General features: G+C 36.1%; 1 protein-coding gene and 1 long non-coding RNA gene across 2 annotated transcripts in view; one reads left to right on the forward strand and one right to left on the reverse strand.

The window, feature by feature from the left end:
* BPTF (bromodomain PHD finger transcription factor) overlaps positions 1-7,758 on the forward strand; it is a 193,334-nt gene extending 185,576 nt beyond the window's left edge. The window contains exons 29-30 of the mRNA XM_069076836.1: positions 4,856-5,042; positions 6,823-7,758. Coding sequence (XP_068932937.1) covers positions 4,856-5,042; positions 6,823-6,859 — 224 coding nt within the window. The 3' untranslated portion in view covers positions 6,860-7,758. The remainder of the gene's footprint in view (positions 1-4,855; positions 5,043-6,822) is intronic.
* The window catches only part of LOC138152623 (uncharacterized), a 634,969-nt gene that overhangs the window by 601,211 nt on the left and 19,301 nt on the right, over positions 1-14,457 (reverse strand). The gene's annotated exons all lie outside the window — the stretch shown is intronic.

The following is a 14,457-nucleotide window of genomic DNA, read 5'->3' on the forward strand; positions in this document are numbered from 1 at the left end:
AGCACTTCTCAGTCTCTTTTGCAGGATCTTCATCCAGGTCAAAATTTGCAATAGACAGGTGCCCCACAGGGCTCTATCAGGAGCCCTCTTCTCTTTTCTCTCTGTTGTCCTTCACTTTGTTGTCTCATCAGTTACCATGAATTCAACATACTAATGATTCTCAAATCTACTTATCCAGCCCTAACAACTCCAGCTTTGCATCCAGCTGCCTATTAGACATCTTGAATTGGATGTCCCATAGACATCTTAAACTCAACATGTCCACAGCTAAATTCATTATCTTTTCCCTCGTACTCCTTTCCCTTTTACTCTTGAGGGCACTACTATTTTCCTGTTCACCCAGGCTAGCAACCTAGGTGTCTTCCTCCACTTCTCGTACTCTCATCCCTCATATACAATCTATTGCCAAGGTCTTGTCACAAAAACCTTCAGAAAGTCTCTTAAATACATTCCTCTTCTTTCTTTTCTTCTCTTTTCCTCTCCTCATGGAGGCATTGGTATTTAAGTTGAGCTTTAAAGGACAGGTAAATATTTAGCAGCCTAAATCGTGAGGCAGAAGACATTCCAAACACAGGGATCAGCATGAGCCAAAATATGAAGGCAGAAAAATTTAAGACATTTTGAGGGCCAGACAGAGCTCCACTTTGAGTGGGCCATAGTATGCATGGAGGAGAAGAGTCTGAGAAAAGGCTGGAAAGGTGAGATGGTGGCAGATTACCGAGTGCCCTGAATACCAGACAGAGAAACTAGACTTTATTCGGGCAGTATAGAATTGTTAAAGTGTTTTCTTTTTTTTAAGCACAAGGGTGACTCATAAGAAAGATGAGTTTTGCAAAGCTGTGAAGAACAGATAGAAGGGAGAGAGAGGTGAAAAGACCAATTAGGATGGCATTAATTGTGGGGGTAGTATTAAAGGACAGTCCCAGGGTTGCAATAGAAGGGAAGGCATAGGCTCCTGGACCTCGCTCCCACTCACTCACTCTCCTGACCATTTGGAACTCTCAAGGTCACATGGCCAGTCTACCCTCCCTTCACCAAAAACAAAAGAAGATACACTGAGGCTGGCAAAGAGCAGAGGGCTATATACACAGGGCAACATGGTGCCCTCAGAGAGAGAGGGCCCAAGTCCTCTCCCCTTACAGTAATACCTCTCACTGGATACAATCAATAAAGGAGTCGAGTCAGGAGCACAGGTCCAGCCGAGAGAGAGGCCAACAAGTGACTTTTTGAAAGCACCCCTAGGTCTAGTTCTCCCACTGTATCCAACCAAAGAGGCTGCTGTCCACCATCTGGCTAGAAGACTGCAAACAGTTACAAAATGTCTACACGTGCTCCAAAATCTATCTGAGGCACTTTCATCAAAAATCATAAGGAAATTTCTCTGTTTTTTCTATGTGGGCAATTGCATCAGCAGCACCCTGCTTATATACCAGCACCCCCTGGGAGAAGAGGGAAAGAAGAGAATGGTTTATGCTGAGTAGATGCGAAAGATATTACAAAGGTAGATAAGATGGGACTTAGTAACAATTTGGATGTGATAACTACAAAGTTTTTCATGTGAGAGCTTGTGTGAGTAAGTGATGGTACCACCAATAAAATAATAAAGTCAGAGGAGGAATAGGTTTGAGAGAAAAGATACTAAACTCAGTTTTGAACATGTAAAATTTGAGGTACTAGTGGATAATCCAAGAGAAATTCTCTTTTGAAGACTCAGCAGAAGCAAGGTAAACAATTTTTTTTTAGTTGAATAGGATAGAATATCTTTGACAGTTGTGTGTAGGAAAAGTTCTTAACCAGCTCTAACTTAGGAGAAATGATAAGGGAAAAAAATATATGAATTCAAGTGTATCCAACATACAGGAGGAAAGCCAAAAATTGGAGAAAATAGTGTTCATTAAACATTTCTGAGAAGAAAATGTCTCTCTCTGAACCTATCAAATTGGCAAAGGTAATAAAATAGAACAAAATTAAATGCCGACATCCCCTGGAAAAAATGACAGACTAATACATTATTAATTTAGCAGTAACTTAGTTTGATCTTTTTGGAAAACAATACAGAACTAAATAATAAAATTTACAAAAATGTCTATGCCCTTCAACCCTGTGATCCCACTATTAGATTTATGCCTGTAGTACATTTTATTTACAGAGGTGGTGTGGGAGAAACTCAGCAAAAATACTTTTGTTTATAATAGCAAAATTAAAAAAAACTGAAAGTAATATATGTGGCCAACATTTGGGGAATAGAGTGTTATTGTACATGAGTAAATGATAAATTGAAGAATTCAGAGAAATAATGGGAAATACGTGAAGTCATTCAGAGTAAACAAAACAGCTTCATAACAATAATATGCTTACTGCAGGGAACATAAAGATAACATTAAATAGCACCAAATTTCATTGAATGTATAGGACAACTCTATTGCCAAATCCTTAAACTTAATATATATGACATTTGTTTCTTTTAACAATGAATAATGTGGGAATTTGTTTTCCACTGCACATATTTATAATGAGCTTTTGTCTTTCTTACTTTCTTGATAGTTAAGAGAAGATAAGAGGGAGAATTTAGAGCTGAAAATAAAATTGGATTAAAAAAATGAATAAACAAGCATATGGTTTCATGTATCATTAGTGATTCATAATTCTTGTGTTTGAGGAGCTTTTGGTACATTCCTTTTTAATATCTTTAAATGCTTGTATTTGCCAATGGAAATTAAAATTAAATATATTCATTTTATAAAGGAGACATGTTCAGTTTAGCTACAGATCAGGATTTTTATAAAGTCTTCCATGGACACATGATAGTTGATTGCATGAGAGTGCCAAGAGAGCAGCGAGAGAGAAGAGGGCCAAGGACAGGACCACTTTAAGGAGTTTTAAAGAATACAAGCAGTCATCAAAAGAAGAAGGAAAGGAAAGGAACTTAACATTCTAATCACAAAACCCAGAGTATGAAGTGTTATGAAGCTTAAGGACAGACAGGACACAGAAAATAAAGAGAAAACGGTATTAATGCTGACAGAATTCTGTTGTATTTGGCAGTTTGGTCGTTAGTAACCTGTTTCAATAAAAAGATGAGAGTGGAAGCCAGGATGGAAGAGATTAAAGAGAGACTATGTATAAACACCCCCCCCCCCCTTTTTTTTTTTAAGTTTGACAAAGAAGTTCTAAGAATTGGAAAAATTGACTTTTTCCTTAGGTGACTTTAATCTTCTCAGCTAACTTGGACACTAAAACTCTTTAGCTCTTGCTTGGTATTTAAGATAACTTAATATAAACCAGTATAATGAATATTGACATTGGCATCTAGATAGCACAGTAGATAGATTGCTGGGCCTGATGTCAGGAAGACTAATCTAACTGAGTTCAAATCTGGCCTCAGACAGCTGTATGACTCTGGGCAAGTCATTTAATCCTGTTTGCCTCAGTTCCTCATCTATAAAATCAGCTGGAGAAAGAAACGGCTAACCACTGTAGTACCTCTTCCGTGAAAACCTCAAATGGGGTCACAAAGAGTCAGACTCAACTTAAAACAACTAAACAACATCAACAAATGATGTTGATCAATGAATATTGATGAATGAACAATGAATATTGAAATAATAATAAGTCTAACAACTATGATTTTTAGTGCTTTTTGCCCCCTTTTCTGCCACTCTTATCACCCTCATTTTAGAAGTGGAAGGAAGATTGACAAACTTGGAAATAACTTGGTATTTTTCTTTGGCCATGGCAACCCATCAAACCTAGAATTTACTACCAAATCACCTGCCTCCTGGTGATAAGCCATTCCATGCTTAGCTCGGCCACTCCTTGGAAAACAGGAATTCTAAGCCTTCCTGTGTCACAAAATGGATTGGAACTTGCTTTCTACATGCTTAGCCTTTAAGAGCCCCAACTTACCACTTTGATGAGGTGTCAGAATCAGACTTTGTATATCTGAAGAATGAGGTTAAGTGCAAAATGCTTGCCTTTCCTGAATTCTAACTTTATTCACATTAATTAATTTTTCAAATATATACGTTAGCATCAAAATACTTTTGGTTTGGGGTTTTTATGTTATAAATAATTATGTTTTCTCTTCAAAAACTTTTGGTTAGACCAAAATAAAGATCATGAAACAACCTAATTTTTCTCCCCTTAATTTTACTCTTCTCCCACATACCCTGCAACATGAATTTTGAACACTTAGTTTTTCTCTGTGGGTGTAGAAATCCAGAATGCAGTTTTCAAGTCAGTGCTGTATCTTCAGTTTTGTGGAAAGGGGAGGAAAGACCTATGTTTAGGGCTACTTGGTTTTAGAGGAGCCTTCTCTGCAATCTAATAAATTTAAATTCTAAACCCCAATATACAAATTTCTGAAAGGACAAGCTATCTTAAGTAAAGAGGAGAGTACAGGCAGGTTTGATGATGGTTAGGGGTAGGCTCTCCCACTCCCACTGCTGTAGCTAAAGCAACAACATCTCTGTTCATGTTCTGGAGCACCAATTTGAGAGAAAAAATCCAAGTTTCTGAAATTAGTGTTGATATAAAAACTTATCTTCAGCTCAGAATGTTGGAAGAGGATATGGAAGTAGCTGTTAAGGTTGTGGTTGTTAGGAATGGAACTGTTGGGAAAAAACATGATTCAACAATATTGCAAAGGCATTTTTACAGAAGACTACAAGAAAAACAATTGGAGTTGATTTTTTGAAGAAAAGAAGCCCCCTTTCCCTTCATATTTTCTTGTGCCTACTTCAGCAATAAATGTATCACATTAAACCTGAAAGGAATGTTCAGGACCATGTTTGATAATACATTAAAAATTTTTGTATTCAGTTCTCTTAATATCTCATATTTTTGTGTTTTTAAGATCTAGCCACCATGGAAGAAAGAATACAGAAGCGTTATTACAAAAAGCTGACAGAATTTGTGGCAGATATGACCAAAATTTTTGATAACTGCCGTTACTACAATCCGAGTGACTCCCCTTTTTACCAGTGTGCAGAAGTTCTTGAATCATTCTTTGTACAGAAATTAAAAGGATTCAAGGCAAGCAGGTAAGCAAAAAAAGCCCGTTTTTGCCATCTCTCTTATTTGTTCTTGCTCAAAATTAAATCAGCTCTTTAGAGCACCATGAACTAACCTCCCGAAAGAATTGGTTCCTAGGGCACTTTATTGAAGATAGATTTGAAAGAATTTTAAAGCTATGCAGGTAACTACCAGATTTTAGTAGGCCAACAAGTTTGGTGCTGGGAAATTACAAAGCTTCAGTTTGATCTATTTTAAAATCAGGGGTACATTCACCCCTGAATGTTTCTTCTCTTTTACTTTATAATTTTGATTCTGTTTAGCGCACTGCATTGTTATTTAAGAATTGAAAACCTCATGGGAAATTTGGAGTTGGTTATTTTGGGGAAGTTTTTTAAGCAATTCTTTTCTGAATGGAAAAATAGACTGTAAAGAGTTTCCAAACCCTTAGTAAGAGCATAATTCAACATTTAGTATTGACCATGTACAATATAAAAATGATTATACTACCTAAATAAATAAAATTACGTTACTTCAATCATACTATTTTTAATTCCTATTTTTTACAGTTCAGTTTTAGTAATTTCCATCAGAAGGCAGTTGTGCTTTCCATTATTTAAAACTCCCCTTTAGTAGTAGAATTGGGGAAATTTTGGATCTATAACAGAAATAAAAAATTTTTTTAAATGTGAAAGTCTGTTGCAAGCACCACTTAATGTCATATGATACAGATAACTATTCTAATTTCTATGAGAATGAGCAAAATTAAATTGGAAGTTGAATGACCAATATTTAGAATTATAGGATTTTAGAATTGGGAAGCACCAGGACCATGGGGGTCATTTTGTTGAAACTCTTGCTCTAATTGTGGATTTCAGTGATTTACCAAGTTGCCATCTGCTGCCATTCCCTCATTCTCCCTTTTTCATTTATGGTATCCAGCATCAAGTATTTACACATTATTTTCATTACTGCTTTTATTTGTTATGCTTCTTCATTTATACCATCCATGTTCTTTCTTTTCTTACAGATTGTGATATCTTTAGTCTGAACTTTTTAACTGGAATCAGCTGGATGTTGGGGGTCACTCATTCTTTCATTGTACCATGTCATTTACTTAATTCAAACCCTGCCTCCAGAAAGTTCAGATTAGTTAACAGAATTTTTAAATGTTTAAAGATGTATAGCAGTAAACAATCATTTCCTAGCAGCCACATTGAACAATGTATTAAAAAAATTATTGTAAATTCTGGGAATACTGTATTAAAAAAAAGTCTTGCAACATTAAGTCTGTTGGCTTAGTTCTGGAAACTCTGTACAGTATTTTCATCATACTAACTACAGTTGTGAATAAAACTGTGAAGTTTAGAAAGGAGATTGTCTGAATTTTTATTAGAAAAATGTGATTTTAATTACTGTTAAAGGTTGCTCTTTTTTTACATCTCAGATTTCCCCTACCCCCAACAATCCTTATCAATGTAAATTGGTTTGTACATATTTTTTAACCATAACGATGATACTTCTGTAAATGTCTTTTTCCCTATGGCTAAAAAGTTTGTAACCTTTATTAGTAAAATATATTTTTAAGTCTTGGGGAATTTTCCAGAAAAAAAAATCATGTTTAGTGTACAATAAAAAATTTTAATTCAGTAGACTAAAAAAAAAATTTCTGAATGTCAAAAATAATTGTCTCCATAGTGTTGGCTGCTTCCCCTCCGACTGATTGGCCTTGGTTGGCATTGGCTTAGAGCCTCATTGTTCTCCAAAATGAAGGGTGCTTAATTGTTCCCTTTTTTCTGTATTCTGCAGGTCTCATAACAACAAACTGCAGTCTACAGCTTCTTAGAGTTCAGCGTGTTAAACTAATGCAAAACACAGCAAGAATCTGGTTATCTGAAAAGTTTAAAATTAAGAAGCCAGATGTTTTTAGTCAGGTTCTCCTGACAAGACTTGACCTAAACTTCGTTTTTATTGGTCACAAAAGTCCAATTATATTCTTGGCCTGTTTTGTCCAGCGGACAAAGGAAAGCAAAATCAGCACCATTTTCTTGTCAAGATCAAATTGTTTTACTATTGTGGCAGAAACGAGAAAACTTTGTTTATTGAAAGAGAGAAAAAGGAAGCAAGAATAAAGATAAATGGGGTCAAGTTATAACTCCATGGAAATGCCACGTCTGCTCTTCAGTGAAGAAGCTGGTTTAAAGTCACACAGAAAACTTTGACTGTATTTATTTATTGTTGCAAAAAAGATGCTTTTTTTATTGCTGCCCTCATTTGTCAGGTAATTATTTTTTCTTAAAAAATCCAGCCCCGGTTACATGTAATCCATTCTGTATCTTATCATGATTCCTGTAGGTAAAAGTACAAGAGACCTCTAGATGTCTTTTCTTTCTATGAAAGGAGCTGCTATGTACACATGTGCACACACAAATACACACAAACACACACACATATACACACACAAAAAAACTGGGAATCAACAGTGAGTTTATTGTTCATGCTAGATAAAAATTAAGCTTGCATAAAGGTTGGGCTAAATGGTCACATGGACTACAGACTCTGTTGCCTTGAATGAAACAGTACAATTTGTCATTTACTCTGCACCAGACTGAAATGAGTAAAATCTATTTGAAGGTATCTTGTTTGTAAACATTTGTCAGATTCTAATTTTTTTCTTTTTTGTATTAAAATTCAAAATATGGATGTATATGAAACAAAATAAATGGAGATGATTTTTCTCCCACAGATGGAAGTGTCTTTGAATGTGTGGTGCTGATTGTAAGCTTTGGTGGGGTGGAAAAGGACTCCAAAGGGGCAATAAAGGACAGAAAAAACTAAATATGACTCTTTTCCCAAGAAGGTGGCCCTGTCTTTTGTCATTCCCAGTTCCTTATCACTTCAAAATAATCAACAGGGTTGCCATACCTGCTGCATCAGTGAATGCTGGAGGTCCATGTAGTGGGAAGCAGAGTATCCCACAGGAATGAAAGACTGCTTACTTAAGTTTAGAATAGCTTGTGTTTTCTTCAGAGAAGGAAAGGTAGAGTGAAAGTAAAATCTACTGAAGTTTTCCATGCAAGTTTCTCTTGCTTTTCAATGATCTGTGCTTAAACTGCATTTTTCTACATTATATTAACAGTTGTAATGAAATCTGCTGTTTGGCTTATGCAGCCTTGCAAAAAATATTACTAGATTTTGCACTAATTCACATTACCTTTGTTCTCCTAAGATTTGGAGTTTGCCTGAGAATTTTTTTTAAAGCCTTTCCCTGGGTTTAATATCACCCCACTATGCAAGACCCTTTCCAGTTCTTAGTTTCCTAAAACTAAGTGTAAGACATAGCTATGGATCACAACTCTTTCTTATTACAGGCTAAGGTGTACAGCTTATTCTGGGGTTCATTTTATCTAATAATTATTAGACCATTTTTTTGTTTATACAGATGTTGTCACTTAAAGAAAACTGTTCAATGTGAAAACAAAGTTTATGCTTAAAATAATTAAGATAAAAGTAGTTGCATTAAAGTTATGTTAAATGACTTTTTTAATGCTACATATTGTATGCATTTGCTGATGCAAGAACTCTGTTTTTAATGTTATGAAATTATTTTGCATCTTATCACATAACAGTATTTCTGCACTATTTATTCATATATATAAATATATATGGACTTAATCTTTTAAAACTTGTTGCAGAAAGAAATTTCCTCCCCTTAGGCAATAGATTGCTATGTTTTTAATAATTGTGGCAAACTCTAAAGAGTAATTTTTTGTACTTAATAGGACATTTCATCCTAGACAAATAAAGTAATGTTTTTGACATTGGATTTGGTGCAGTTTCTAATGAAACACTGGTTGGTTAATTGCTGATATAGTTTATATAGATGTTTGGCAATAATGCCAAATTGTACATAAACAGATTTTCACAGGGATTCTCAGACTAGGAGTATATTAATGGCAAATCTGTATTTAATGGTACAAATGCCTTTTTTTTCTATTTTTTATACCATCATAGAATACATGGGCATTTTGTAGAATATGGAAATTAACTATAGAATTTTAGCCATTCCAAAGGAATTTTTCAAAAACTGCTTTTCTCTTGTTCTTTGGGATATATTCTACCATTCAGCAAGATGTCCTGTAGATAATTTGCTTTTAGTATTTCATATAGTATAATGTACACTCAGAAATCCACGCCTGTGAGACATATTTTTACTTATGACTTTGGAAGCATTTCATAAAGATGATTTTCATAGTTTTGATAAGGTTTCTTCTGCAAACCCAAATCTGCAAGATTTGTATTTAGTTGATTGTCCTACAGTGGCGGGGGGGGAGAAGGGAAACGGTTATAAGTTTTCAAAAATGTTTTTCTAAAGATAAAATCTCTACCTATATTTGAAATGGACTGGGGTTGATACTTACAGATTCACTGGGTTTTGTGGGGGGTTTTTCATTGTATTTCCCTTATAGATTATAAAAATAAAATTTCTTTCCCTGACTTTCTCTCCTTTTCCATTTGGTAAGTCCAAGGTCTTGACATTTCTCGTGATGCCGGAATCAACACAGCCATAGCTTAAATTTTTTCTGGGCATTAATATTAAAAGTTTGTACTCCAGAGTTGGACTCTAGTTATGTGCTCATTAAGATAATGGCAAAGTTATTGCCTGTGAGCACTGAGTTTACAGTCTCTAAAATAGAAGCACAAGTATATCAAATGCAAGATTTTTTTAAAGTATTTTAATGAAAAGCACCATATATGAAAGTTTTTTCGGTGGTCTGAATATCCTGGAGCCCTTGAGAGAGTATAATTTGGAAGACATACTGGACTAATATCATTTGGGGCTTGGATTCTTTTTTCTTTTGTTTGTATTTTTAACCTTTATTTCAAGGAGAAGCGTGGAATCAGTGGAAGAACATTGCAGTTTCCCAAAGGCAATCTAGTCTGTTCAGTTCTAGGGCCCAATTCACTTGCAGTATCTGCCCAACATCATTCTACTGATGATGGACAGGTTCTATAGCTTGTCCATCCAGTTTCACAATCCAAACAAAAGACATACTTATCTTGTAAACAAGCTAGAAGGATAATACAGGAGAGTCTAAATTTTGCTGGAGATGAACGGAAATTAGAACCATATCCAAATATATATCATTTGAATGCAACTTTGACAGTGTTCTGTTGAAGAAGAAATACTTAAAGTATCTTTAATTTTGTCAATGCCTTCCCTTAACACTGATATTGTATCATTTAATACATAGATGGTCTTTTGACAAGTTCTGTGACTGGAAAATATATAATCTTGCAGTCAGACTGGGAATAAGCCAGCTAGGCTGGTCTTCTGACAGGAGCCCTTAGACCATCGTCATTCCAATGGGAAATAAAATGCCATGTGCAAAAAAGGATAAGCTCTCATTTTGTCTAAAGCCTCTCAAGAAAGGTGAAGAGAATGTTCTAAATTAGTTTTACGCAATATGTAGTTTGTGTTCATACATACACCACATATACATAGTTTGTATAAATATGTGCGTATATTTATACACACATAATTACAGAGAACTCTTTACCTATATTATTTAGTCATAGTTGATTTCTCTATCTCACATTGGAAAATGACTTCAAGGTGAATATGAATCATTAATTCCAGTAAAATGATATGTTAAGATAGGAAAATGCTAAGAAATTATAGTGGGAAGAGCCCTGACTCTGAAGTCAGAAGATCTGGGTTGCATCCCTGAAATTGGCTGTGAGATCTTGGGCAAGTCCCAGCCTCCGCAGGCCTCAGTTTTCTCATCTTCAAGTAAGGGGTCAGACTAGATGATCTCCTGAGTTCTCTTCTTACTCCAGATCCATTATCCTTTAAAGAGTTTCCTCAACCAGGATATCTTGAGACGTGGCACTGTTGAATTATAACATGAAGGCTTTTGAGTGTTTTTATTGGCGATGGATATAATGTGCTTTTTTAGTCCTTGGAATACAAGCACATCCTTCAAAGAACAAGCAAACAGATTGAGAATAAGAATAAGTTTAGTAATCCTTTTCCCAATAAATTTTAGTCATCCTTTTCCACGTCCTTTGTGTGCTAGGTTGAAGGACAGTTAAGAGAATATAAGACTGAAGCACTGGTTAAAATGAGTGAAGACCAACTTAGAATAAAAGGTTAGCAGAACCTTATTGCTGTACAATTAATCCCTGCCATCTTATATGAGACCAAATCATAGTGTCAGTATTTATTGCTCTCCATACTTTGAAATACTCTCACTCTTCAAGCATAGTCTTTAACAATATTTGGATCCAGGCAGTTCAGACAAGCATGACTCAATGTCACAGTGCTCATGGTGACCTTGCAGGTCACATGACAGAAAGCAGGCCAAGAGAAGCGCTGCACATGTGCAAGGCATGGTGGGAAATGCAGATACAAAAAAAAAAAAAAAGGCAGGAAAATGGGTGCTACCTTCAAGGAGTTTACATTCTTCTGGGGGATACAATATGTAAAAAGACATGGAAAAGGAAGATCATCTGTGGAGACAGAGCAAGCTAATATCTAGGGGGATCAGGAGGAAGAAGCCCCTCAACTTCCTGAACAGGATTCTAAGAGAAGATGGAGAGGGAGTATGTTTCAAGTGAGATTCAAGTTCTCTGCTGGAGAACCTGGATTTAAATCCCAACTGCCTCTATGTACGTGACCTTGGACTAATCACAGCCTCCTTGGGCCTATCAGTTCCTCATCTATACTACCAAGGGTTGGACTAGATGAGCTCATCATCTATGCAAAGCCACAACCATGCTGTGTTCTGGGTCCAGCAAGTTATACAAGTTTGACGGGAGTATATTTCCAATAGAGGGTTACATGAAATAAGGCTGGAATGCCATGATGGAGGTTTTAAAATACCAAGCTGAGGAGTTTGCATTTTATCCCAGAGGTGGTAATAAGCCACTGAAGATTCTTGAGTAAGGAAGGGCATGGCATAGTCAGAGTTGTGCTTTAGGGAGATAATTTTAGCAGCAATTCAAAAGATGGATTAGCAGGGAGAGACTAGGAGTATGAAAACTATTTGGGAGGCCCAGATAAGGTGAGGAGGGCCTGAATTAGGGTGTCAGCTATGGAGATGGAAGCAAGAGATGTTGGGGAAGTAAAATAAGACTTGCCAACTAGTTAGGCATGGAGCATGAGGAAGAGGAAAATGTCAAGGATGACTCCTAAATTGTGAATCTGGGTAATTGGAAGGATGATGACACTTTTTCAACAAAAACAAAAAAGTTTGGGAGTGGCTAGGTGGCACAATAAATAGAGCAATGGCTCTGGAGTGAGGAGGATCTGAGTTTAAATCCAACCTCAGACATTTAACAATTACTAGCCATGTGACCTTGGGCAAGTCATTTACCCCAATTGCCCTACCTTCCCCCCTCCAAAAAAAAAAAAAATTAAAAAGTTTGGATGACATATTGATTTGGGGGAAAATTAATGAATTCTGGTTTGGAAGTGTAAAGTTCGAAATCTCAATGGGACTTTCAGGTAATACAAAATGGGGGCTTGGAGAAAGAATAAGGTTAAAATGTATGTGTGTGTGTGTGTGTGTGTGTGTTGTCCCAAAAGTCCTAGTGTAGTTTTAATCTTTAATTAAAGTTCAGAACTACAAATGCAACAAATTGCCAAAAGAATATTTAAAATTTATTTACATTTATATGCTTTTGTGAATTTTGATTTTTTTTTTAAATTCTTAACAAGGGGTCGGCTAGGTAGCGCAGTGAATAGAGCACCAGCCCTGGAGTCAGGAGGACCTGAGTTCAGATCCGGCCTCAGACACTTAACACAAAAACTAGCCATGTGACCTTGGGCAAGTCACTTAACCCCAACTGCCCTCCCAAAAAAAAAAGGCAAAAAAAAAATTCTTAACAAGGCAGAGCACCTTGTCAATATGTGAAATTATCATCAAGCATGTGGAATCATTTCTGGATGACATTTTCTCAAACCAGTACACCAATAGAAGTCCTTATCTCTTCTGTCTCCATTGGACATTTTCTTGTGGACTCACGTGAAAACTGTCATGTATGCAACAAAACTTTTTTCTTTAGATGGCCGTAATACTAAGTTTACAAATGCCATCCTTTCAGTCACTGACAAGGTTTTACAAAATTCGAAAGCTGACTATAGTGATGTAGAGTACAAGCGTGGTTACTCTATAACAAGAATCATTGATATGTTAAAATATCTTCTAGATGTTTTTTGTAAGTTTGCAGCATTTACAATTAGGGTAGCTAGGTGGCATAATGAGTTAAGTGCCAGGCCTGGAGTCTGGAAGACTGAGTTTCCTGAGTTCAAATCCAGCCTCAGATACTTACTAGCTGTGTCACCCTGGGTAAGTCACTTAACCCTGTTTGCCACAGTTGAGCTGAAGAAGGAAACGCTCCAGTATTTTTGCCCAAGAAAGCCCTCGATGGGATAATGAAAAGTCATTCTTCAACTGAACAACAACAAACATTTATGCTTGAAATGTTATTAAAGATAAATGCTGCACTAAAATGTTGGTTATATATACATATATTTTAATGTGTGTGCACTTATACAGTGTGCATATATACATCTATGTATATATGCACACACATATATATATATATATATGCACACACACATTTGGAAGTCATCAGCATGAGTGAAACCCTAGAAGCTTAGCTCACCAAGACAAAGGAGAAAAGAGAGACCAGAACTTGGTTTCACTTGTGCTCTAGTTTCAGAAATGGATGATTATCTAAATTAGAGCCATTCACTGAAGCAATCTGGGACTTCATTCACTTTATTTTCCATATTAGGCAGTGCATTGGCACTAATGAATGGAATGGGGAAAAAATGCCACACAATACTTTTGTGTAAATGGGATTTATTAAATAATCTACTGCATAGCAAGTTCTACTATAGGCCTCAGGATGTCTTCCTAATCTACTGGGGCGGTGGAATGGTGGCTGCCAACATGATTTTCGCAGCTTTCTCCAATTGGTGGGGAGCAATTATTATTTATTACCAATTTATTGGTATTATTATTTATTAGCAATATTATCCATTACCTCTAATTCCTCGTGTGTGTTTGTATCATTAAGCAGTTTAACTGGTTGAGGAAAACAAGAACATGAAAATAGAATGTTTCCCAGTCTACTCTAGGTCAACTACAAGAGGGATATCTATGGTCCCAGGTGTCATGGGTGTGTTTGAGCCCAGATGGACACATCTATGAAGAATAACAGGGGGAGACCTCTACTGCTCTAGGGGTATAATCAAGAAAGAAATTAAATGGCATAGAGTGCTGGGCCTTCAGAAGACCTGAGTTCAAATCCAGTCTCAGACACTTACCATCTGTATGACCCTGGGCAACTCACTTAACCTCTGTTTGCTTCAGTTTCCTCAACTGTAAAATGGAGATAATAGCAGTATCTGCCTTGCAGGATTGTTGTGAT

Source organism: Petaurus breviceps, unplaced genomic scaffold, assembly GCF_028583685.1.
Source record: "Petaurus breviceps papuanus isolate PSGF00001 unplaced genomic scaffold, PetGlider_PUasm1.0 90925, whole genome shotgun sequence".
In the NCBI taxonomy this organism is placed as follows: Eukaryota; Metazoa; Chordata; class Mammalia; order Diprotodontia; family Petauridae; genus Petaurus; species Petaurus breviceps.